General features: G+C 40.2%; 1 protein-coding gene across 1 annotated transcript; it reads left to right on the top strand.

The window, feature by feature from the left end:
* The first annotated feature begins 827 nt into the window (after positions 1-827).
* On the top strand, positions 828-8,694 carry LOC117057377 (vomeronasal type-2 receptor 26-like). The gene is made up of 6 exons (XM_033168219.1): positions 828-856; positions 2,867-3,158; positions 4,796-4,927; positions 5,812-6,039; positions 6,710-6,836; positions 7,793-8,694. Exons 1-6 carry the CDS (start codon positions 828-830, stop codon positions 8,692-8,694), a joined length of 1,710 nt encoding a protein of 569 aa, XP_033024110.1.
* Positions 8,695-25,327: the final 16,633 nt, after the last annotated feature.

Below are 25,327 nucleotides of genomic sequence, written 5' to 3'. Positions count from 1 at the left end.
CAATGGCTGATGCAAATAAAGTTTCATTCATTCAGCTTCAGTCATGGTATTCCATTGCTGAAGAAGCAGTTTAGAAATGCTGGCCACATGACCCGGAAAGTTGTCTGTGGACAAACACCGGCTTCCTCAGCCTGAAAGTGAGATGATTGCCACGCCCCATAGTTGCTTTCGACTGGATTTAACTATCCAGGGGTCCTTTGCCTTTATCTTTACCAGATGTATGGCAACCCTTTGTAGATTTTTTAAAAAGATCAACAATCTTTGCTTCCCCCCCCCCCAAAAAAAAAACTTTGCCTCGAAAAGCTCTACAACTTTTGTGTCTGGATTTTAACATTTTGAAATATGGCAATCCTAGTATAGTTGCTGCTTGAGTCAGCAGGCTATAGAACAAACTTACTTATTTAGGTAGCTGGTTGAACTCATTAATGAGCCCCTCTCTTGGAAGTGACATATGGAGGCATTGATGAAGTTCTATTAAAATCAGAGAGGGCAGCTGTTTGAACCTTCCCTCAAGGTATTTCATAGCAAAGTGCTTATTCAAATGCTCTATATGCAGTTGAAATATGGGGCTATGATTCAAACGCCACTAAAAAAATGTTGTGGTGATTTGGAAGACTTCACATGAAGGAAGCACATGAAGAAGGGCCTCAGATGATGGGCACAGAGTGCTGCTGAAGAAAGAAGAATCTGTATGAGATGACACAGAGTTACCCATTGTTATGTAGATGAGGCAGAGTTGCATGGGCATAATCTCTGTCCCACTGGGATGTTGTGATACCTGCCCTGTAATAGTGCTGAAGGGAGAACATTCAAACAGACCCTGGAAAATGCCCAATGATGTGTCCAGTGCACTTAAGTAATTTTCTGGGTGTGAACTTTGAGGTTCGTGTAAGGATTTATAAGTTTTAGAGAATTGGTTAAGAATATTGTCTTCAGAGATGAATTGAATATGTGATATGTACCAATCCCACCATGGTGCTTATATATAATAATTAATTAAGTGAATGAGTGGAAACTGACAATTCCCCATGGACAATAATTTGTTATTTTGTGAGACCTGCACTGAACATCCCAATATTTTTATATGTTTATTAATTAATTATTATTATTTTCTACCACATTTTAATTAAAAAAATGTGGTTTAGAACAATTCTAATAAAATTCAAGAACAACACAAAAAATAAAACAAATTACATAACATATATTTTCTTAACTATCTGCATAAACCTGGCAGCAGAGAAAAATATTTAACAAACATTTTAAAGTTAAAACAGAAAGTCCCCTCTGAATCACTATTGGAAGAGTATTCAACAGGAGTGGGTGAAGTACATGAAAGGCTCTGAGATGCAACTTTCAACTCAATAAATTAAACCTTCAAGGGAAAATTGCTTATTCCGTTCTTCTTTTCTATTATAAAAGTAAAGTTAGGGCAAACTCCCATTCCCAGGCCTGGCTATGTACTCAGTGACTTAATAAGTTGTACTGTAATAAAACGAAGGGTCATTCATCATGTTTTGTTCTATTTTAGGGTTATATTTTAGCTTCACTGTGGCCTTCCCAACCAAGAAGTTGCCACAGCATTTTACCGACTCTAAGTATATCACCTTGAGCGTGTTTGTCTTTTGAATTGTTTGACTGTCCTTCATTCAAACTTATTTCAGCAGAAAAGTAAAATACATAATTGGTGAAGGAACATGGTTTGGACAGCAATTAATTTTCAGAAGCTGTTCAGAGGCTGTTCAGAGGATATAATTGTGGAAATGATTGCCTTCCCTATAATTATCAGAATAACTATTATCAATTCACATTCCCATAGCAGTACAAGAATACATGTAATACAGTTATTCCACACTGATGCAACTATAGATAAAAATATTTTTAAAAGCAGCACTATCTCAAAACAGATGCTTCCCAGCAGAATATACAGCTCATAGATACCTGAGAAATCAGCCAGGCCAGATGGCACCATGCAGACCTCAGAGAGGAACATATGATACAGCCTGAGAGCCACTTCTGACACCACGTTTCATCCAATCAGGCTTCATGCAATTGGGATGTGAAGAAGATCCACCATGGAGACCAGAATTAGAGGGAGCTTTCTTATCAACATGTTGCTGCTGCTCCCGAGCATAGTTTGCAATGTGCACAGTCTTAAGTGCTCCACAACGGATTCAGTACATTTTCCACATGAGTGGCATGAACCTGGTGATCTTGCCCTTGGTGGGATAATATCTCATATTGATTATGTATTTCCCAACTTTTTGTTCAAGAAGCACCCTTCTCAGGAGTCGATTAAACTCCCCTTGTAAGAAATCCTATCTCTGCACAACGTTTTTAACTTTAATTATATCAATTCTGTATGTTTGTAAGATGAATTGAAAAATACTTTGGCAAAGTAACAGTAATACTCTTAACTTTTAAAACATAGAGGTTTGGGGGGTTTTTTGTTTTTATTCAGGAGAGTCATTTTGTTAAAACAGTTTGCAGTCCCTTCTTGATACATTTCACATCACCCACAGTCTTACCTGTAGATTCTGATCCTTCTCTTCATGTCAGAAGCACACTAGCTCTTCAAAAAGGTCCTTGGGATTGACTTATACTTTTTCTCTGTCCAAACAAATTGTGTTTTTATTTCTTGGAATCCGCCAAGAGTGGCTGAGGTAACTTTTTCTCTGTCCAAGGTATTTTTCTGTTTTGAGTTTCCATGCTGCTGGAAAAACCTCCCTGTTTTTACTTACTGTGTAGTATTATTGTTTTTTATTGAGTTTGCTGATTGTGTTTCCTCCTTATCTAAAGCAGTGAAGGACTGTTATAAAAGGATTGATAGTCCTATTTAATTCTCTTTAATTCTCAATTTGTTTACAAGTGTGGTGACCAAGTTCTACCAGCACATCCTGGCCTTGGTGTTTGCGATTGATGAGATCAACAAGAATCCCAACATCTTGCCAAATATCACTCTTGGGTTCCGTATCTATGACAGCTACTCCCATTCAAGGTTGACGTACCGGACAGTTCTGGATCTGCTCTTTAAATCACATCATTTCATCCCCAACTACAAATGTGGCATCCAGGAAAATGTAATAGGGGTGATTGGGGGACTCAGCTCTGATACTTCTTTATGCATGGCAAACATCTTGGGGCTTTATAAGATCCCACAGGTAGGATTTGGGTAGCAATGGGTTTCCCCCAAAATCTACTCTCTTTCCAAAAGAATCCAATCATTCAGGAAAATTGAGTAGTATTGGGGTGTGGTGGTAGGACAAAATAGCTGCAGTTGCATTGGGTGTTATATGAGTATGAGTGGGGCTTGGTCCCAACAGTGTGTAATGGATATACAATAATCTGGCAATTTACACATATTAAACATGTGCACATTCATCTTTATTTGACTGTATGCAATTTGGCTTTTGGCATCTACCCCTTAATGTACACCCACATAAGTTTCGGGCTTTCTCTATGTATAGGAGAATTTCTCCAATGATGGTAGAAATGAATATCTAGGGAAATATTTGGCCATGTCTGATTCTTCATGTGCATCTCACAGGTAAGGAATATTTTCCTAGTAAGAACACTAGAGAGATAGAGAGTACTATAAAGAAATGAATAGTTAAATTAGAATATGTAACTGTATTAAATTTTGAACAAATGATGATGCTTCTTTCTTTATTAATTTCGGCTAGTAATACAGCGGTAAATTCCTATCCTCAAAGATGGATTACTGCAACACACTTTTATTTTCTCTAGAGACTGTAACTAATACAGAAAGCGCTAGCGAATACTAGCTTATGGTACTATGTTTGTGAGATGTGCACTGGATGCCAATCTGCTACTGGGCCAAGTTTAAGACTTTAGACCTAAAATATAAGGTCCTATTCACTTTGGGAGAAGATTGCTTGAGAATGGTAGCCTTAAATACCCAATATCAATATACAAAGACCCTTGCTAGTTCAGGCCAAAGACCCATCTCATCCAGACGTCTATTCTCACAGTGGGCAACTACATGCCAACGAGAAATCTGCAAACAGACTCTTCACAAATGCAGTGCTCAACAGCTGCTGTTAAGATAGATACTGGCTTCAAAATAAATGGTCAGAAACCCACTTAACTTCAAATAGGAGCAGGGCTTAAAGGTAAAGGGACCCCTGACCATTAGGTCCAGTCGTGTCCGACTCTGGGGTTGTGGCACTCATCTCGCGTTACTGGCCAAGGGAGCCAGCATACAGCTTCTGTGTCATGTGACCAGCATGACAAAGCCGCTTCTGGCGAATCAGAGCAGCGCACGGAAATGCTGTTTACCTTCCCGCCGGAGCAGTACCTATTTATCTACTTGCACTTGACATGCTTTTGAACTGCTAGGTGGGCAGGAACTGGGACCGAGCAACGGGAGCTCACCCCATCACGGGGATTTGAACCGCCAACCTTCTGATCAGCAAACCCTAGGCTCTGTGGTTTAACCCACAGTGCCACCTGCGTCCCTGCAGGAGAAGGTCTTACAGTGCGACTATTTCTGTTTTCTGTTGAGATATGACAGGTACCCAGTATTTGTAATGGGGGGAGAGGGTAAATACATTTTTGATACAGCATACTAAAAATGAAATAATAGGTCTCTGACATGGCTGTTTATTCGTATTGATTGAAATCACTCTTTAGTGGGGTTTTTTGCATTGTTTCTTAGTTTATTTTCATTTTATTGTAATATTGTTAATTGCATTGAGATTTATAGGAGGGAGAGACATGAATTCAGATCATAGTCATCTCCTTTACCCACTCTAAAATGTCTGACATTGTCTTTTAGATTTCCTATGGCTCATTTGAACTATCAGTCAATGATCAGTTCAAGTTCTCTCCCTTTTACCGCATGGTCCCCAATGACAGTCTCCAGTATAAAGGAATTATCCAGTTACTTGTGTATTTCAAATGGACATGGGTAGGTCTCATTGCAACAGATGATGAGGGTGGAGAATATTTTTTGCAGACTATAGAACCAATGCTTTTCCAGAATGGAATCTGTTCAGCATTCACAGAAAGAAGCATAAAGAATGTGCATTTCTCCAATAACATACTGAAAATGCTTGCTGACTCACGAATAGTTGTGCCATCTTTCCTGAAGAACAAGGCTAAGGCCGTTATTTTATATGGAGAAAATCAAGTGCTTAGATGGGTGGGGAACAGTTTCACAATAACCAATATGATTCAAAAAATAATTCCTCAGTACAAAGAAAGATTATCCACAACAAAGGTGTGGATTACGACAGCCCAAATTGATTTCACATTACATACCTTGCACAGGGTGCTTGATCCTGATATACAAAAATTCCATGGTGCTATCTCCTTCACAATTCACTCAACAGAGTTGCAAAACTTCCAAAATTTCCTTTCTATCATAAATCCTTCTTGGGCAAGTGAAGATGGTTTTATCAATGATTTCTGGGAACAAGCATTCAGTTGCTCTCTTTCAAACCGCACTGTGTTTCTTGCTGATAAGCCATGTAGTGGAGATGAGATGCTGGAGAGCCTTCCCTCATCATTTTTTGAAATGAGCATGACTGGCCACAGCTACAGTATCTATAATGCTGTCCATGCTCTGGCACATGCCTTGCACATCACATACTCAGCTAGAGTGAACCTGAGAACAAAGGAGACTGTGGATAGATTCTCTCTTCATCATCTGGAACCCTGGAAGGTAATGTTTGCTGTTAGAAAAATGTATTATTTTCATTGAAGCCTTCACTCTATACTGCAGAATCTTAGTAGGAATGTCACACTTTTTAATTTGCTTTATTCTCTCTCTCTCTCTCTCTTTCCATCTAGCTCCACTCATTCCTTCGTATAATTTCATTCAACAACAGTGTTGGAGAAGAAATTACTTTTAATGAACATGGAGAATTAGCAGCTGGCTTTGATATTACGAACCTGGTCACATTCCCAAATATGTCCTACGTCAGGGTCAAAGTGGGAAAGCTGGATCCTCAGGCTCCTCCTGGTAAAGAGCTCACCATTAAGGAGGAAAGAATCAAATGGCAAAGAGGCTTCACTCAGGTGAGAAAATAACTGCACCATCTCCCAAATGCCAACTATTATGGTTCTCCAACAAAATGGGATGTAAGGAATACAATCAAATAAATTTTTAATTCACTGGAAATGAAAAGTAGTATTTTAAAATAACAGGATTTTTTTTATAAAAAAAAATAAGAAGACAAAACCAATTGTCCCCACTGAAGCATGGCATTTAAAGTGCTGTTAGTGACCATATCAGCACTTAAAAGTGGTTTTTCAATGGCCCCACGGTGAAGAAAATGCAGAAAACCCACCCCTGCCACTAGCCCTAAACCCAAATGGTCTAGATGCTCGCTGAGTTCTTCAGCCACTTCATAGACTAAGGAAAATTGTGCTCCCCAATGATCTTCAACCACTTCCCAGACCCAAAACACACTTTGGCCTCTTCCAAGGCCTGCTGAAGAGGTCTTATTCCTCAGAATCAAGTGATGATCTGAGCAAGCAAAGACTGAGTGCAGCCTCAATTTTTTAAAAATGGAGTAGCTGTGCCACACTCTCAAACTGACACTTTCCAGGATTTGAAGGTTAGAAGCCATATCTAGATGAACAGTATTTTAGAATTTTGGATTCTAGACTTACCAGTCTGATGCAGATGAATTCCTCAAGTGTTTTCTTCATTTAGAAAAAAAAAACAACCTATACTTTTTGATAGGTGCCCCCACTTTGCATGTGTAATGAAATGTGCCAACCTGGATATGGGAAGAAAAAGAAAGAGGGAGAAAAATTTTGCTGCTATGATTGTGCTCCATGTCCTGACGGGATGTACTCCAATGAGGAGGGTAGGACACATTCTCTTGCTTTTTTAAAAACAAAGTTCTTTGTAGGTATCTGTCAGCAGTCCAGTCCCTGCCTTCATAACACAGTAAGCGCAGTTAATTTAAAAGGATGATTCAGTGTCAAAACAAACAGATAGCTCCGGATGACTTTAACACAGCCTTCTCCATTATCAATCAAGATGACCCTTCTGAAGATGCCTTCCGGTTACAGAAGATATTGAACTTTCTCACTTTGCGCCTTATGCTTTGTTTCCTGTCTAACAGCCCTCCCTTAGCCTATTCTTAAGAGGGGTTGGCTTAGCTCTCATCTCATCCCGTTCTGACAAACTGCTTCCTTCTCTGTCTGCGCCAATAGGCACATTCCAAGAGTATTGGCTGGATTCTGGCTGGCTCTCCACCATTCCCTTATCAACCAGCATTCCAAGGGGCGGGGGAGTTGGCACGAACCACCGCTCATCCTGCATGGCAGTTAACCCTCTCTGTTCCTGGCAGCTTTCTTCAGTTGGCTGCAAACTTTCAATGGGGGCTGTCTACAAGTCTTCCCTGTGAGCTGGATCGTTCATGACAGTATCATAAATGAGGAATAAATGCAGAGCTGCAGATTTATGAAAAATAAAAGATGAACTTGAAAGTTAGAGAAATGGTGAGGTCAGGAGAGGAAAGAGGTGACAGTCTCTCCTTCAGAACAGGGCAAGAGGAGGAGGAGATAAGAAGTTGCATCAATTTGATTTACTGTATCTCTTGCTTCACAAAATATGGTTACATTTGTAATTATCACACTTTTAACTTGAAAGGAGTTTAAAGCCACTACAACTCACATATTCTTATAGAAAATTCCAGGCTTGATCTCTGCCATCATTGTTTGAAGACGAATTCAAAAGTCTATATGGTTCCGCTTTGTTAGAATCATTTTTCATGCTTTTAATTGGTCCTACCTTGTTCATGTTGTTGTTTTTCAGGTTTGGAAACGTGTGTCACCTGTCCAGGAGATCAATATCCAAGCAAGGGAAAGGATCAATGCAATCTTAAGACACAAAACTTCCTAGCTTTTGATGACACTTTGGGCATTGTTTTGACTTCCTCTGCACTATTTCCCTCTCTGATCACAGTTCTGGTGCTGGGCATCTTCATTAAGCACCGGGATACAGCTGTAGTCAAAGCTAACAACAGAAGCCTCACCTACATTCTCCTCACCTCCCTCCTCTTCTGTTTCCTCTGCTCCTTCATGTTCATTGGAAAACCTAACAAGGTGACTTGCCTTCTCCGACAAACTGCTTTTGGCATTGTCTTCACTGTGTCCCTCTCTTGCATCTTGGCCAAAACGATTTCTGTGGTTTTAGCATTCATGGTCACCAAACCAGGATCCCGGATGAGAAAATGGTTAGGGAAAGGATTATCTTATTCCATTGTCCTTTTTTGTTCCAATATTCAAGTGGGCCTCTGTGTTTTATGGCTTGCAACTTCTTCTCCATTTCCAGATTTGGACATGAGCTCATTGACTGATGAAATGGTTGTGCTCTGTAATGAAGGATCAACCATCATGTTTTATTGTGTTTTGAGCTACATGGGCTTCCTGGCCTTTGTCAGCTTCAGTGTGGCATTCCTAGCCAGGAAGTTGCCAGACAGTTTCAATGAAGCCAAGTTCATCACCTTCAGCATGTTGGTGTTTTGCAGTGTTTGGCTGACCTTTGTTCCAACTTATCTGAGCACAAGAGGAAAATACATGGTGGCTGTGGAGATCTTCTCCATCTTGACCTCCAGTGCTGGGCTGCTGAATTGCATCTTTCTCCCCAAATGTTACATTATTCTGATCAGGCCTGAGTTGAACACTAGAGAACAACTAATACGAAGAAAGATATAAATTACAGAAGACTTTGTGTTTTCTTTCACCCTCTTGGAATCCTATGCAGGATCATTAAAGAGGTGTGATACAATCAACTGAGAAGAACTAAATTACTTCAGCAATTTTCCTGGTGGTGTTCTGAAACCTATTTATTTTATATTATTTAATTCATATTCAATGGTATTCTGACCATGAGAGTCAAAAATTCACAGAAATGTTCATCTCAAACCCCTGAAATTTAAGGAGGAACTAGGAATCTAAACTTAACTCTGCTGGCCTAATGACTGATCAAGATTGTTGAGAAGGGGAGGGAGAATAAAGTACATTAATAACGGTAGCAGGTAGCTTTTTTGTTAATCCAAATATGAAGAACATGTTATATTAAAGTATATCAATGTAATCCGCTATTTTGAAATTTTGATGTCTTTACTATTTGGTCCTCTTGGTTCCGCCCCCCCCCCCAGTAATTATGCATTATGTATTGTTCTCACTCTTTATTTAGATCACAATGTTTTTATTTATTTTGTTTGTTTGTTTTTGTTGTTAATATTTTTAGGAAATATATTTCTAGAACAAAAGGTTTCCGAATAATTAAGATCTCAGATAATTTTGATGTGATTTTGGCTGGATTTGTAATATAGAAGACATGGAAGGACCTTCCATTCATTGCGTTTGGCACACAAGGAAAAACAAAACAGAGCACCGTAACAGTGTTTGTATTCAACCCCCAAAATAAAAATTGTAGGGTTTCAAGCAGGCAACTTTCTATATTTCATCTCATCTTGATGTGCTAAATGTTAGATCCATAACCTATTAGAGACCATAACCTATTATTGCTGCAATGGACCCCCTTAATTGGACCATATGCAGAGAAGAAATGAATGCTTTCAATCATAAGGAAGAGTTTCAAACTTTACTGCAAATTGTCTTGAAATAGTTACAAACAAATGTTACCTGCCCAGAGTAGCTGGGACAACACAGTCAAATGGGTGGCATATAAATAATAGTTCAGGTACCCTTCATTTTTAGTATTGAAAATGAGAGCTCCCTATGCACATCAACACATTACATAACAGCTATATATATATATTCAAATAGTAGTGGAACTTGGAAAGGACCTGTGTGTAGGATGGAAGAGGGCTTGATTTTAGGAAGAAGCTGATTTCTACACATGTCATGCACTAAAAACCATGCATTAGGCATTAGACAAGCCACCCCACTCTCCGAGTGGTGCTAGAATCAAGGGAGTTTCTTTTTGAAGGCTCATTGGTTTTTTGGTTTTTTGTGGAGATGGTGGTATCTTTCTGATACGGTGGACCCTCCGGATACAAATTTAATTCATTCTGGGGGTCCGGGGCACCCCAAAAATTTCATAAGAAGAGGCGCTGCTTCTGCACACGCAGGTGATGCCATAGAGCGTTTGCAACCCAAAAGTTACATTACCCAAAGGTAACGTAACTCAAGGGTCCACTGTATATGATTTATTTACAAACATATATGTACAACTTGAGCCTACGATGGAGGCGATCACAGCATAATCATCCCATGAAGGTCTTGCTTCTCATGTAGCTGCAACCTTAGATTCAAACTGACCTAATCCATGCCTCTGATCCTCTCTCCAGCTTCATTTGTTTTAAAGACTGCTGCCTTTACCAGAGTACAACTTTCCCCCCTAGGTCTCATCATGCATCAACTTCCGTTCTCAACTCAACTCTAAAGCTCCACTTTAAAACACTCCTTTGTCTTCCAAATTAACTCTGAATTGAGAAAGGGGCCCCTCCCTTTGCCATCTGGCACAGAGTCCCCTCCTTTTGATTTTCTTAATGTCCCATTACTTCCCTTCATAAAAGCATGAAAAAAGAGTGAAACTCAGGGCAGAGGTGGGATGCACCCATTCTTCATAAGTATAAACAGAATGTATGTTTTATGATACATTATAAAAAAAGATTTGTACCAAAAACTGAAAACTGATTTGATCTTGTTTCATATGTACAAGTTTATGGATGCAATACAACAAAAGTTAGTTATTACACAAACTAGCATTGTTTCATTGAGTCCTTTCTTTATACTCAAGCAATGAAGTAATAAATCATACAAAGATTCCATTTAAAAACAAAAAAGCTATATTAAAATAAAAGTGAATATTCCAGACTAGCCTATAATTTTACTTAAAAGAGAGTAAAGAGCTTCAGGCTGGCTTCCACAAAGAAATATAACTTAAAATAAAAAATATTGATCTCAAAACCACCCCACAATAATAATAAATGCTGAAATACTTTCATTATTTCACAAAGTATCAGGTTTTTTTTCCCTTTAGCTATTTTATGTTTTGCTGTGCAGGGAAATAAAAAACATTTTATTTATTTATTATTCATTTATTTCTCTGTATTAGCTGTTCTTTTTTGTTAAGTTCAGGCCTCATGACAATAATGTAGCATTTAGGGAAAAAGATACATCCCAGTAACCCTGCACTGGAAGCCAAAATGGAGAAAATCTTCACAGCCACCATGTATTTTCCTCTGGTGCTCAGGTATGTAGGAATGAAAGAGAGCCAAACACTGCAAAAGACCAACATACTGAAAGTGATGAACTTGGCTTCATTGAATCTGTCAGGTAACTTTCTGGCTAGGAAAGCTACACTGAAACTGATGGTTGCCAAGAAGCCCATGTAGCCCAAGGCACAGTAGAACATGATGCTTGAGCCTTCATTACATAGCAATACAATTTCTTCAGTCCCTGAGGGTGTGTCCACATCTGGGAATGGTGGAAAGGTTCCCAACCACAGAATACAAATCCCTACTTGAGTACTGGAGGAAGAGATGATTATGGAATAAGCCAATCGTTTTCCAATCCATTTCCTCATCCTGGATCCCGGTTTAGTAGCCAAGAATGCCAAAACCACAGAGATTGTTTTTGCCAGGATGCTAGAGAGGGCGACAGAGAAAATGGTCCCAAAAGCAGTTTGTCGGATAAGACAGGTCACCTCATTAGGCCTTCCAATGAACAGCAAAGAACAGAGGAAGCACAAGAGGAGGGAGATGAGGAGAATGTTGGTGAGGCCTCTGTTGTTGGCTTTGACTATTGCAGTGTCCCAGCATTTAATGAAGACGACAAGCACCAAAATTGTGGTCAGAGACAACAAAACCGCAAAGGAAATTAGAACAATGCCCAAAGTGTCATCAAAAGCCAGGAAGTTTGGAATCTTAGGAATGCATTGATCCCGACCTTTGTTTGGATATTGATCATTTGGACAAGTGACACAAATTTCCATTTCTGGGGTTGGGGGGGAAATGAAATTTAATTCAATGAACATTGTTCTCAAGATTAAGAACTGTTTTTTCAAGAGTCCACCTAACAAATATTCACCATAGAAACATTACAAAGCCTTTGTAACAATGTGCTTCCGAAGAGAAATGCCAAAGATCAAACCCAGAGTCTTGATCCCCTTCTCCTCCTATTATAACAACAACTGCTATGCAATGAAAAGAGATAATCATTGCAGAAGTTATTCAATATATTGGAAGCCAAAATAATCATAGTATGATTTAGATTTTCCGCACAACTTAATCAAATCCTGGTTAATTAGCTTCTGCTAATGCACAACTGTTGTGCAGTGAAAAGAAAAAAATATTGCAAACAATAAATATTAGTAATGAAAAGTCACCCTAGGTTTTCGTCTCTTACGTACACTACCCAGAAGGGAAGTTTGACATGCTGGAATGACAATTGCTTTTCCAGAAATCTGAGCCATGGTGTGCCATGTTTGAACGTATGCTGGTTCTGGAACACTATAAGAAGGACCTCTAAGGAGACCCAAATCCACCACATGAATGAGAAGGGGCTTCATAACAGGTCTTCTGTTTTAAAAGCATTTCTTCCCACACAAACCAAATAATAATAATAATAATAATAATAATAATAATAATAATAATAATTTATTTGTACCCCGCCCATCTGGCTGGGTACCCCCAGCAACTCTGGGAGGCCTCCAACAGATATTAAAATACATTAAAATATCACAGGTTAAAAACTTCCCTAAACAGGGCTGCCTTCAGGTATTTTCTGAATGTCAGATAGTTATTTATCTCTCTGACCCCTGCTGGGAGGGTGTTCCACTGGGCGGGCGCCACTACCGAGAAGGCCCTCTGCCTGGTTCCCTGTAGCTTTGTTTTTCACAGTGAGGGAACCGCCAGAAGGCCCTCGGCGCTGGATCTCAGTGTCCGGGCTGAACGATGGGGGTGGAGACGCTCCTTCAGGTATACAGGACCGAGGCCGTTTAGGGCTTGCTTTAAAGGTCAGCACCAACACTTTGAATTGTGCTCAAAACGTACTGGGAGTCAATGTAGGTCTTTGAGGACCGATGTTATATGGTCTCAGCGGCCACTCCCAGTCACCAGTCTAGCTGCCACGTTCTGGATTAGTTGTAGTTTCCGGGTCACCTTCAAAGGTAGCCCCACGTAGAGCGCATCGCAGTAGTCAAAGCAGGAGATAACTAGAGCATGCACCACTTTGGCGAGACAGTCTGCAGGCAGGTAGGGTCTCAGCCTGCGTACCAGATGGAGCTGGTAAATACATTGGTACCTCATTAGACGAATGCCTCGCTAGACGAAAGGCATTCGCTAGTGAAAGGGTGCTTCGCAAAACAAAGTTTCCTATGGCTGCGACTCGCAAAATGAAAATGTTTTGTGGTTCTCCCCCCCCCCCCCGTAAAACCATGCTTCCTCCGACCGTGCTTCCCAAGACAAAATTTCCACTATACGATAGCACTCGCGGAACGAATTAATTTCGTCTTGCGAAGCACCACTGTCGTTTTAAAGGAATGTTTTACTTATTCAGACAATGAATTATGCCATTATTATTTCAGAGTTACTTCGGAATTTCATTACTCTGAAATATTTTACCAGTGTTTCTAATCATATTATAAGTTCTAATAATATTAGCAAGGTCTTTCCATAAAACTTAACTATATAAACAATAAGAACCATTTATTATACCATGATTTGAATGTGTGTGTGGGGGAGCAAAGTTAATAATCCGACTGCCAACCTGTTCAGATGGGCAAGGTACAAACAAAATTATTATTTAGAATAATAACAGCTAACTTGCAAAACAGTAAATCCTACCAATCTCATTTGAAAACATCCCATCTGGACATGGAGCACAATCATAACAGCAAAATTTCTTCCCCTCCTTTTTTAATTTCCAGTAACCAGGGTGGCAGTAGTCATTACATACTGAAAGGGGTGGCACCTATCCAAAGGGAAAGGTTATTATTAAGAAAATGCCTGGGAAATTGATCTTAAATCAGTAAGACTCACCAGTAAATAGGAGTGTAAATGATATGGAATAGCATATCCATATGAGCACAGGTGCAAGATTCACTGGATAAAATACTGATTTTGTCTGGCATCTTAAACACTAAAGTTAGAATTTCTGTACTGAGCCCAGCAAGCACTCAAATGTGTTACACATCTCATGTAATGCCATTAACTAGTTTAGAGACCCTATGACTCTCCATATTTTGTTGAATTAGCATTCCTATCAGCCAAAGTTTTCCAACTGAAGGGCCAAAGGTTTCCATTAGATGAAAAAGAATTACCAGTACATCTAACCTGAATTTAGATGGCTAATTATAGTTACGATGACTCCTTTATATAGGATACAAAATCAATACAGGTGTGGAATAACTAAAGGAAAAATATAACAAATCCCTTTTTATGTTCATAGATAGCTCACCTAGAATGTATATTGGTATTTATTGATTAAACATACGGACAAAACCTTTTCAAGCTAATTATTCCAGATTTGAAGATGCTGTAAAAGAAAGCCTTAAAACCAGTAAGAAGAGCTTCTAACATCTATCGGCTTTATAGTTAATTTATGTTGAAAATGAATGTAATAGATAATACTAAACATCATTGCATCCAGTCTGCTTGATACGTGAAGAGTTCCACATCGTTTTATCTACTGTCTGATTGACTGTAAGATGTTAAATGCAGATGGAATGTGCCAGGAATGGGAATACAACCCAGGTGTAGCAATAGACGAAGGTGCCTGGGTTAGAATCAGGATGAAATTTCCTATAAATGCCACTTTTGCAAGAGACCAAGAGGCAGTGCTTAAGGCAGTGTTTCACTGGTACTGGTCTACAGTCAAGCATTCTCACATCACCGCTACAACCTCATCCCATGGCTGGTGAAGATGTAACAAGAAAGGGCACTTTATACATTTATAGTGTGAGTGTTACAAGTTTACCGGGTTTTGGCAAAGCATATCTGATGTTGTTCATAGTATTAATGGCCAGCCATTTTATTGTTTGAATGTTGCTATTTGAGAGGCAGTGTGGCTATTTCCCCACCTGAGTCAAGTTCCTGTGCCATTTGATTCTGTCCTCATAAATGGAAAATTCTTTGCCCGGAGGAGCCTGAGGATCAAGTTCCCCCACTTTGACCCTGTTGTAGGATTCATTTGGGAAAGTCACCAAGTTTCTAATATCAAATCCTCCTACTAATTCCCCTTGTTTGTTAAATGTAATTTCATCTCCAGCACTGTTGTTGAATGACATCATCTGAAGAGATGAGTGGAGCTAGAGAGAGAAACAATGAGTTTTAAAATCTATAAAGGGTTGTAATATTATAATTAAATTTATTTTGTGGTGGCAAAATCACAACGAAGTGCAATCAGCTTTTGGTAGCAGATACAGGAAGAGAGTGGCAAATAATCAAGTCAGTAGAAATTCAGGATTAGAAGGTGCTGCCCAATATATTTAGGGAGGAAAGCTAAGACTATTACAGTTGCTGGAGGCAAGAAGGCTTCCTCTAGAAAACTGAATTCTTTTTGAAATGAGGAGGGGGAAAGGAACACAAGCTTGGGCTAAATAAGATAAGCTTGGACAATAAGATAAGCTAAAAAGGATTTCATTTTGCACATTGCTAAAAAATATAAAGATCAACCGTAAGACATTATTTAAATAGTTGAGTAGCAAGACTTTGGCTAAGGAGGTGCTTGGCCTCTTGGATGACAAGAGAATCAAATGTGTGCTAAAAGAAGATAGCAGAGAAACTGAATTATTTGCAACAATAATTGAAGACACGGCACAAATCGCTGTGCATGAGCTCCCTTTTGCAGGAAGTGTGTTTGAAGAACTGAGGCAATAGTGCTGACATGAAACAAATTCCTGGGCCTTATTGAGAAAACAAAAATTGACAAATTGCCTGTTCTGGATGGCATCCGCCTGAGAGTTATTTAAGAACTCAAATTGCAGATTGTCAGGAGTGGGTGTCAGGAACGGGCTAGCCATAACTCACATGGTATCCATGGGCACTCACTTAGGCCCCACACTATGGGTGTCCCGCATGCTCTGCCCAGTGCCTCAATGTCATGAGATCACATTGGAGCGTCATTGTGGTGCAGCATGGGCCAGGGCATCGTGGCAGTGACTGAACCGGGGCCTGCTCCTCCGTTGTGGGGAATCGCGGTGGAAGCACAGGCCCTACTCCAACCACTGCCACAGCGCCTGAGTGCCAAAGGAATGGCAGGGACCATAATTTCCCTCTCTCCCAATGCCCCCTCCTTGCCCTCCTTCCCAGCATGGTGCTTAGCCAGCTGCTGTAACCCCACAGCATCCATCTGCCTCTGCTGTGACTGTGATTCCTTCTCCCAGTCCTCCCTGCTTCCCTTCCCTTTCCCTCCCTTTTCCTTCCTTCCTTCCTTCCTTCCTTCCTTCCTTCCTTCCTTCCTTCCCAAGTGATGCTGACACAAAACCTCACACATTCACAAAGTAAAAAAAATATCGAAAATTCTTTCTAGTAGCACCTTAGAGACCAACTGAGTTTGTTCCTGGTATGAGCTTTCGTGTGCATGCACACTTCTTCAGATACCTTCTTATCTGAAGAAGTGTGCATGCACACAAAAGCTCATACCAGGAACAAACTCAGTTGGTCTCTAAGGTACTACTAGAAAGAATTTTCGATTTTGTTTTGACTATGGCAGACCAACACGGCTACCCACCTGTAACTAAAAAAAATATGTAAGTTTACCACTCCCCCGCTCCCCCCACTCCCCCCCAAGGGCCCCAATATGATTTACTTGCAGAAAAGACTGTGACCTGAAAATAGAGACAATGCACATATCTTTGTAACCCAAGAACACATTTAATACAAATCATATATTTTAAAAACTCACACTTCAAAGGGCTCATTTCACACATTCGGAAATCTCAATGGCTTTTCCCAGCCAAAGCAGGCTGAAATGAAGACAGCTAACTAGTGTGCCCTTAAATGATAGTGAAGAGTCAAGGAATGCTGAAGTATTCAGTACAGCTGTCAGTTGGAAAAAAAGACACTTGTTGCATCTATCCCTCTTCTCTCTCTCTCCCTCTATCCCATTCTGGCTCTACCTTCTGTCACTGGCTGAGGCAGCCTGGGAGGCAGAACTGCCTCTCTAACTCTCCCTCCCCTGTGATAGAGAAGAGAGAGAGAGAGAGAGAGAGAGAGAGAGAGAGAGAGAGAGAGAGAGGCAGTTCTGCCTCCCAGCCAGCTGCTGGAAGGTAGGACCAGAGAGAGAGTCTTAAACTTTCCCCCATTGACTTTCCCCCAGCTATTGTGTAGGCTGCAGAACCCACACACCCCTGGAGATGGTGCCAGTGACGGTGTCATTGAAGTTAGCTCTTCATTCAAAGAAACAAGACAGCTCAGGAGGCCAGGGCTAGTGACCACAGTAACTCTTCCTGGCAGATCTTGTGCCAGTGAGGCAGTTGTGAGGTAGTCCCCCACCTTCCCACAGGTCCCTAAGTCTCCTCCTCCCTGGGTCCTTCCCAAGTGGGCTGAGACTTCATTGCTTTGCATGTTTTGCTTCACACTCCTCTCCCCTCTTCTAGTTTCAGGAAACTAGTCGGGAGGGGAGCTGGTTTTAGCAGCTGACCCCTTCCACCACTCTTCTGCACCTAGCCAGTCCATGACATTAATCTTATAATCAAAATACGTAACTTCTCTTTAAGACCAGGCTCCATGCTTGAGGACTGGGGAGAGGCCAACATAACACTAACTTTAAAAAAAGGGATTCAGAGAAATCATGTAAATTACATACTGGTTTGAGAGTGTGACCAAGCATAATGATACGATCCTGTTCTTGGTTTTTGCAAAATGTTAAAGTGGCTTACAATATAGTACCTCTCACCTGGAAGCTTTCTTTTCTTCTGCCATTCTCTTAACCTTAACCGGAGGGAGAGGGGTGCTTCACTTCCCTACCTGTCATTGAGTATCCTTCCACCATCTATCTTAGGGTTGCCATATTTAAAAAAAATAAAAACCATGGCACCCGAAAAGTTGTTCAGCTTTTTCCAAGAAGACCCCAAAATTGTATGGCAGCCCTAATCTTATCTGCTGCTTTCATGTAGATGTAGTCATTGGCTCCCAATGGCATCCCAGAAGGGGAGACACTGGAACAGTAACTGCATGTAAACGGCACACTTTATGAAAGAGAATATTACCTTCCAGGGATCCCCATTCCAAGGACATGGCCACCCCCTGGCATCAATTATTCTGTAGTTGGCTCTAGATGAGTACCTGAAGTGTAAGGCATGTGCCAGAGCATAGACAGCATTATAGATAGCATAACTGTGGCCCGTCATACTCATTGCAAAATAAGGAGCAGGAAGGCTGTCCAGCATCTCCTCTCCTGTACATGTGATTGTGATGTCTGTTGGCTCCATAGCGTTTGGAAATCTACAGCTGAATGCTTGTTCCCAGAAATCCTTGATAAAACCATCTTTATTTGTCCAAGAAGGACGTACATTCCGAAGAAACTCTTGGAAACCTTCTGGGTCACTGTAGTGAATTGCAAAGGATATAGCACCATGAAGCTCTTGTATATCAATGCCAGCTATCTTTTGAATGATACATAATGCGAAGTCAATTTGGGCTGTTGTAATCCACACTTTTGCCGTAGATACCTTCTCCTGATATTCAGGATATATTTCTTGAATTAGTCTAGTTGCTTCTATCGAAAATGGCAGCCATAAAATAGAAGAAGTTTCTCCATATATAATAACTGCATTAGCTTTGCTCAATGCAAAAGCTGGCAAAAGACTCCTTGTATCAGCATCAAACTTTCGTTCATCCAGGAAGTTATACAAATTTTCACGAATTCGTCTTATGAATGCCGAACAGATTTTATTCTGCAAAAGCATTGGCTCTATGGTCTGCAAAAAATGTCCTCCGCCTTCATCATCTATAGCCATCAGCCCTACCCATTTCCATCCAAAGTACAGAAGTAGCTCAAGAATTCCTTGATACTGAAGGGCTTCATTGGGGACCATGCGATAAAATGAAGGGAACTTAACTTGATCATTCACTTCTTCTTGAAATGAACCATATGATATCTAAAACAAACAAACAAACAAACAAACAAACAAAAGTGCACAATTTCAGTGTTGGGGAGGAGCTCAGTGTCTCTACCTTACTGATGGGAAACTGACCAGGCATGACAAACCTCCAACTAAGCCACACACACACACACACAGAGAGAGAGAGAGAGAGAGAGAGAGAGAGAGAGAGAGAGAGAGAGAGAGAGAGAGAGAGAGAGAGAGAGAGATGCTGATGAGTTTGGTTGACTGGAGCTGGGTGTAAATTTGCCCACCTAAAAATCTAACGTCACTCACCAAGAAGACCTTATTTGGATCTGGTAACCACCTTTCCAAAATGAACCCCCCCCCCCGTAAGAACAGGAGCATGAAACAGCAAGGCATCCAATTTGACTCATTAATTATCTAACCCAGGGGTAGTTAACCTTTTTATACCTACCGTCAACTAATGAATCTTTCTTGATGGTACTATTTCCTTACCGCCCACCAGTGCTCAACAGAAGGAGGATTCAGCTTGTGCCATAGAACCCCCTAACACCCACCTAGAATTCTGAAACCCCCACTGGTGGACGGTAGGGACCAGGTTGACAAACCCTGATCTAACCGAACAAAGATGCACAATAGTAAATCAAGGGACACATAGCAGCAGTTTACTAAAATAACTTGGGACACTGTCAAAAAGGACATATGTACAGGTTCACTTCAAACTGCTTGACAGTATGACTACCACTCCTTGCTTTCAGTGCAAAACCACCTTCCTATCCATAAAGGTAGATTGTAATAGCTGATAGCCTCTGATGGCCATAAAACCATATGTACTGAATCATTGAATTGTAGAGCTGGAAGGCACCAAGAAAGTCATCTAGTCCAACCCCTTGCAATGCAGGAATCTTTTGCCCAACATGCAGCTTGAACAAATAACAGTCAAATTAACAGTCTCATTCTCATGCTGAGCCAACTTGGCAATCAACTACCTACTTCATTATGTTAGGTGATAGGATAATAATAAGAAAAAAAGACTTCACTTTTTGTGTCACCAAATTCCTACATGAAAGGGAGAAATTCCCTTTGTTTTGACATTCAAACCCTACCTGTGGAATCTTGTAAAGACCTAAGATGTCTGCCATTGCTGAGGAGGTCTCAGAGCTCAGTCCCCCAATGACTCCTATCACATTTTCCTGGATACCACATTTGTAGTTGGGTACAAAGTTATGTGAATTAAACAGCAGGTTTTGAGTGTTGTGGTAGGTCATCCTTGAATCAGTATAGCTGTCATAGATGTGGAACCCCAGAGTGACGTTAGGCAATACTTTGGGATTCTCATTGATCTCTTCCACAGCAAACATCAGGGCTAGGATGTGCTGGTAGAACTTTGTCATCATGCTGCAAATGAAGGGACTTTGATTGGAAAATTAAACAAAGTTATTTTAACACTGTTTTCAACTAGATATGAGCTGAAATTGCCCAAGTATAAAGAGAGGACACAGCCAACAAAGTTAGTCATTAGCTAAATCCCATTGGCAAGAAAACAACCATGCTATGATTGTTAGATATAATTCTGTATTTGGAGCTTCCTTCAACCAGATCAGAGTTTTAGAATCTCAGAGTACGTAGATTGTGGAATTATCTATATAGATAGAATTGAATATTTCCTTGTATTTCACTGCATTTGTTTGTAATATTTCATTCATTTTTTTTCCCTTTAACACTATACAGTTTCAGCAATGAACATTAACTGTGCCACAAAAGTGTGATAATGACTTTGGAATCACTGCTACTTTCTGAAATATCCTAAAAATGCACCAGTTTCATACATGTCTGTGTACCTTTAGCACCTTCCTTTAAAAAAAAAATGAAACCCAATTTTGAGTGGACATAGAAAGGAATGCAGGGAACTGCCTTCTACTAAGTCCATCTAGCTCAGCATTTTCCATACTGCTTACTTTCATGTTGCAGAGTATGAGTCTTTGTCAGGCCTACCAGTGGATGCCAATAATTTAAACTACAACCCTTTATGTGAAAAGCATGCCCTGGAACACTTCCTTACTGCTGTTCCCTATAGGCAGACACAGACAGAACATATGTTCCTAATGGTGTGTGCATTGACCTCCACCCTGTGCATTTATCTTCACATATTTGGTGTTTCTAGCTAGTAACCCATTTAGGAATGAAAGCATGAACTTTATTTCTATGGGAACATTTCTAATCGGGGATTTGTCTGATACACACACCCCAACATACACACATTTCTTCCTGAAATGACTGCAGTAAACCAACAAAAAAGAGACAAAGAAATAACTGATGTCTCTGATTTCTCCAGATCTATGATTTGTCTGACCTCTCCTGCTCTCTCATTTGGCTGATCTCTCTCCCTCACTGCATGGTTTCTGCCTGAAAATGGCTGCTGTCGACCAGCAAAGAGAGAGAGAGAGAGAGAGAGAGAGAAAGAAAGAAAGAAAGAAAGAAAGAAAGAAAGAAAGAAAGAAAGAAAGAAAGAAAGGGGCAAGTGCTGATTGTTCGGATATCTGAATCTGCAGAGTGTATAGAGAAGTTTGGACATAATTCCTTACATTCGGATCAGTGAATTTCAACCTAGAGAGTGGGCAGATAATGGGACCTTTTTCAAAGAAATCAAGGAAACCTGAATTCAAAGAAACATGCCGTCAACTATGCAAACATAAAGAACCACTAACACATGCGCACACCACAGTTTTATAGAAGGAAACAATTCCTTACAAAGGGTCCTTAATCAGTTCTGGGGAAGGTTGCTCCATGAATAAAACTTCAGAGAAAATGTAATGCATCAGAGTTGTCATCCCCCCAATTAGGAGATCACCTGGCTCATACCACTCATGTGGAACTTGCACATGTTTCTTTCTGGTGCAGCTAATACTATGCACTTTGCACACCATGTTTGGAAGCAGAAGGAGAAGAATCAGCATCCTAACAGTAACCTTCCGCCCACACATGAAATCTCCCGTGCCTCTCAGTTTACCATATCATTACTACTATTGACCTCACTTGAGCAAGATGACTTTATTAGCAGCTGACTCTGCCAACACACTACTCAAAGGGACTCCTATCCACCTAAACCTTAACCTCAACAATATCACAAAAGCACACCTTGAATGCCAATTAAACCACATCAATTTGAAATGTGAGCTCTACAATGTAAGAGGGAATCTGGTCAAAATGACACAGCCCTAACTCTCTCTATTCCCTAAACTTAGCTGTCTATGGAACGCAGCGGAACTTATAATCTTTTCAGACGTTCCAATTGAATGTTTTCTGCTTCTGTCTTCTGTGAAGCCACTGGAGCTTTGGTCAATTGAATTGATTATACTGATTTAGATAATTGCAGGGGAAATAATAACTTCTGCAATGTTCTTGCCTGTTGAAAATATGGTTTCTTTCAATGAAACGTATTTGTTACATCACATAGTTGGAAGGAAATTTCAAGGTTCCCCCTGGGGATGGGGGTTATTAATTTGTTTGCTATTATCTTAAGTACTGTGTTTTATACTGCAAACTGCCCTGTGATCTTTGGATAAAGGGTGATATATAAATGTGATAAATAATAATTTTATACTTTTGTAATATTTATTAATAGTCCAACACCATTATGGGAATTCCATAACCACAAAGTCCCCACAGATCAGGTCAACCAATTCTTTGTGATGAGAATTTGTGCACTTCTCAAAGCTTGAACTTCTCGAAACTGAGAGCATATAATGCTATATTTTCTGCACCGGTTACTGGCATCTCTGTAGTGTTTCAGAGTGGAGGTGCCAGAACAGCATCTAAAACAAACAGGCAATGATTCTACAATCCAAGAAAAAAAAAACAAAAAAACCCAAATGCAATTTGATTCCCCTAGAACCAGTTCATCTGCATATCTAGGAAAACCAAGAACATAAATAAAGTTAAAAACTATTCTATCAGTTATAACTTTTTTCGTATCAATTGCTCTCTGTTGTTCAGGTCAGGTCTTAGAAGAATGATGTAGCATTTAGGGGAAAAGATGCAACAAAGTAACCCAGCACTTGAAGCCAAGATAGAGAAGATCTCCACAGCCACCATGTATTTTCCTCTTGTGCTCAGGTAAGTTGGAACAAAAGTCAGCCAAACACTGCAAAAGACCAACATGCTGAAGGTGATGAACTTGGCTTCATTAAAACTGTCTGGCAACTTCCTGGCTAGGAAAGCCACGGTGAAACTGACAATGGCCAGGAAGCCCATATAGCCCAACACACAATAGAACATAGTAGCTGACCCTTCGTTACACAAAAAAACTACTTCTTCTGCCATTGAGTGCATGTCTAAATCTGGGGATGGTGGAGAGGTTGTCAGCCAGAGAGTGCAGATGCCCAGCTGAATGATGGAGGAGAAAAGGACTATGGAATAAGCCAATTTTTGTCCCAACCATTTCCTCATCCTGGATCCTGGTTTGGTGGCCATGAATGCCAAGACCACAGAAATCGTTTTGGCCAAGATACTAGAGAGGGCCACAGAGAAGATGATGCCAAAAGAAGTTTGTCGGAGAAGGCATGTTGCCTCATTAGGCATTCCAATGAACAGTAAGGAGCAGAGGAAAGATAAGAGGAGACAGATGAGGAGAATGTAAGTGAGGCTTCTATTATTGGCTTTGACTATGGCAGTGTCCTGGTGCTTGATGAAGATGCTAAGCACTAGAAGTGTAATCAGAGACAACAGAATGGCAAAGGAAGTTGAAATGATTGTCAAAATGTCATCAAATGCTAGGAAATTTGGAATCTTGAGAATGCATTGATCCTTGGCTTTGTTTGGATATTGATCTTCTGGACATCTGAGACAAATTCCTTTGTCTAAGAAAAGAAATGAATAAAAAACACTAAGTGATAGGAACTGCCTCATAAGGCATCTACCAAAACTGAGTGTATTTCACAAGGGGAAAGGTAAACATTTTCTGACCAAAATGCTTAAAAAAAATGCCATCCATCATATTTGCAATTTACCTACGTTTCCCCAGCCAAATTCCATACAGCTTTTTCTATTGTATCATGACTAGAGCGATTACTAACAAAGTTCTGACAGGTGATATTTATCTTCCCTGCTTCCGTTAATTCCTATATACAGTACTTAAACTTTTACGGTTATTGTCACACTGCAGTTGTGACTACAGTTGTGTGGCCACTAACAGTTGTCACTAAGAAATACAGCATGACAACAGTCTTAGAGGTTAGTGGAGCAGTGTGTGGGTGGCTGAAGTTGCTGAGAGGGCAGGTAGTTGGGCAAAAGAAGCTGGCAAATGAGTGGTGGTGGTGGTGGCCATAGCAGTCAGTGACAGAGCAGCAGGATAGGTGGTGAAGGCTGGTGAAAGAGTTGTAGGGGCAGGAGACCTCCAAACCTAACTGGTCTCCGTAGGAAAGGAGAGAGAAAAGCGTTCACCACCCAACATATATACCCACTGTAAATCCTTTCTGTTCAAAAGAGAGGTGAGAGGGGAAATATTTCTGTATTTTGGATATCTTCTCAGTCTTCTCAAATTCAGATAACCCGAGTTTGTGCTCAGGTAATCATGTCTTTTGCCTCAGCTCTGCAATTCAGGAGTTTTGATCGTATTGCATTATTGTCTTTTAAAATGATATTTATTTCTCTGATTGACTAACCTCACTTTTTTCTCTTTGGTAATCCTGAACTATGTTTGCTTAATTAAATTGCCTAACCTTAGAAAATGAGACTCTTTCAGGAGCCCTAAATATTCCGTTTTCTGAATACAGAGAGGAAGGATTGCCTTCATTCCTCTCCACCATGACAGCTGTTTCTAGTATAATCTAAGGTGCTGCTTTAACCATTGAAGAAAATGTTAGATACATAAAATGTTTTCTTAAGATTTACCATCAGAACAAATGTGGCACGGTGTGTGTGTGTGTGTAGGTGTCACATTTTCTGAACAAAGTGAGGTTTCCTAGAGAGGGCTGAAGAACAAACTCCTCTTCTTCATTTTTACAGGTCACCTACACTAGGAGGACACAGTTTCTGTTAGTTTCATTTTTAAGCCATTAGATTTTCCCAGAAAAGTTTCCAAAGTTACTGCGTATTCAAAATCACACAATTTCCTAAGTGTTGCAACTTCATTTTGGGGCATGAGTACAAATTCCTACCTTAACATATTTTCTCAGTTATCTGGAATGCAAGGACAATGGAAGGACATTCTATGTCTTATAGATTCCAAGTCCAGCCATTATAGCATCAAAGTTACATGGGAACTTGGTTATGCTGACATGTGTCATTTGTTATTCCAGCAAG

Source organism: Lacerta agilis, chromosome 14 (genome assembly GCF_009819535.1).
Source record: "Lacerta agilis isolate rLacAgi1 chromosome 14, rLacAgi1.pri, whole genome shotgun sequence".
In the NCBI taxonomy this organism is placed as follows: Eukaryota; Metazoa; Chordata; class Lepidosauria; order Squamata; family Lacertidae; genus Lacerta; species Lacerta agilis.
The sequence above is the reverse complement of the archived record's forward strand: the minus strand, read 5'-3'. Positions and strand labels throughout refer to the sequence as shown.

Bases quoted from the DNA above. Each gene is read 5' to 3' on its own strand.
- LOC117057377 (XM_033168219.1), top strand. From the start codon at position 828: ATGCCCAATGATGTGTCCAGTGCACTTAA. The intron at 857-2,866 runs GTAATTTTCTGG...TTTGTTTACAAG, and splicing joins GATGTGTCCAGTGCACTTAA to TGTGGTGACCAAGTTCTACC. The intron at 6,040-6,709 runs GTGAGAAAATAA...ACTTTTTGATAG, and splicing joins GGCAAAGAGGCTTCACTCAG to GTGCCCCCACTTTGCATGTG.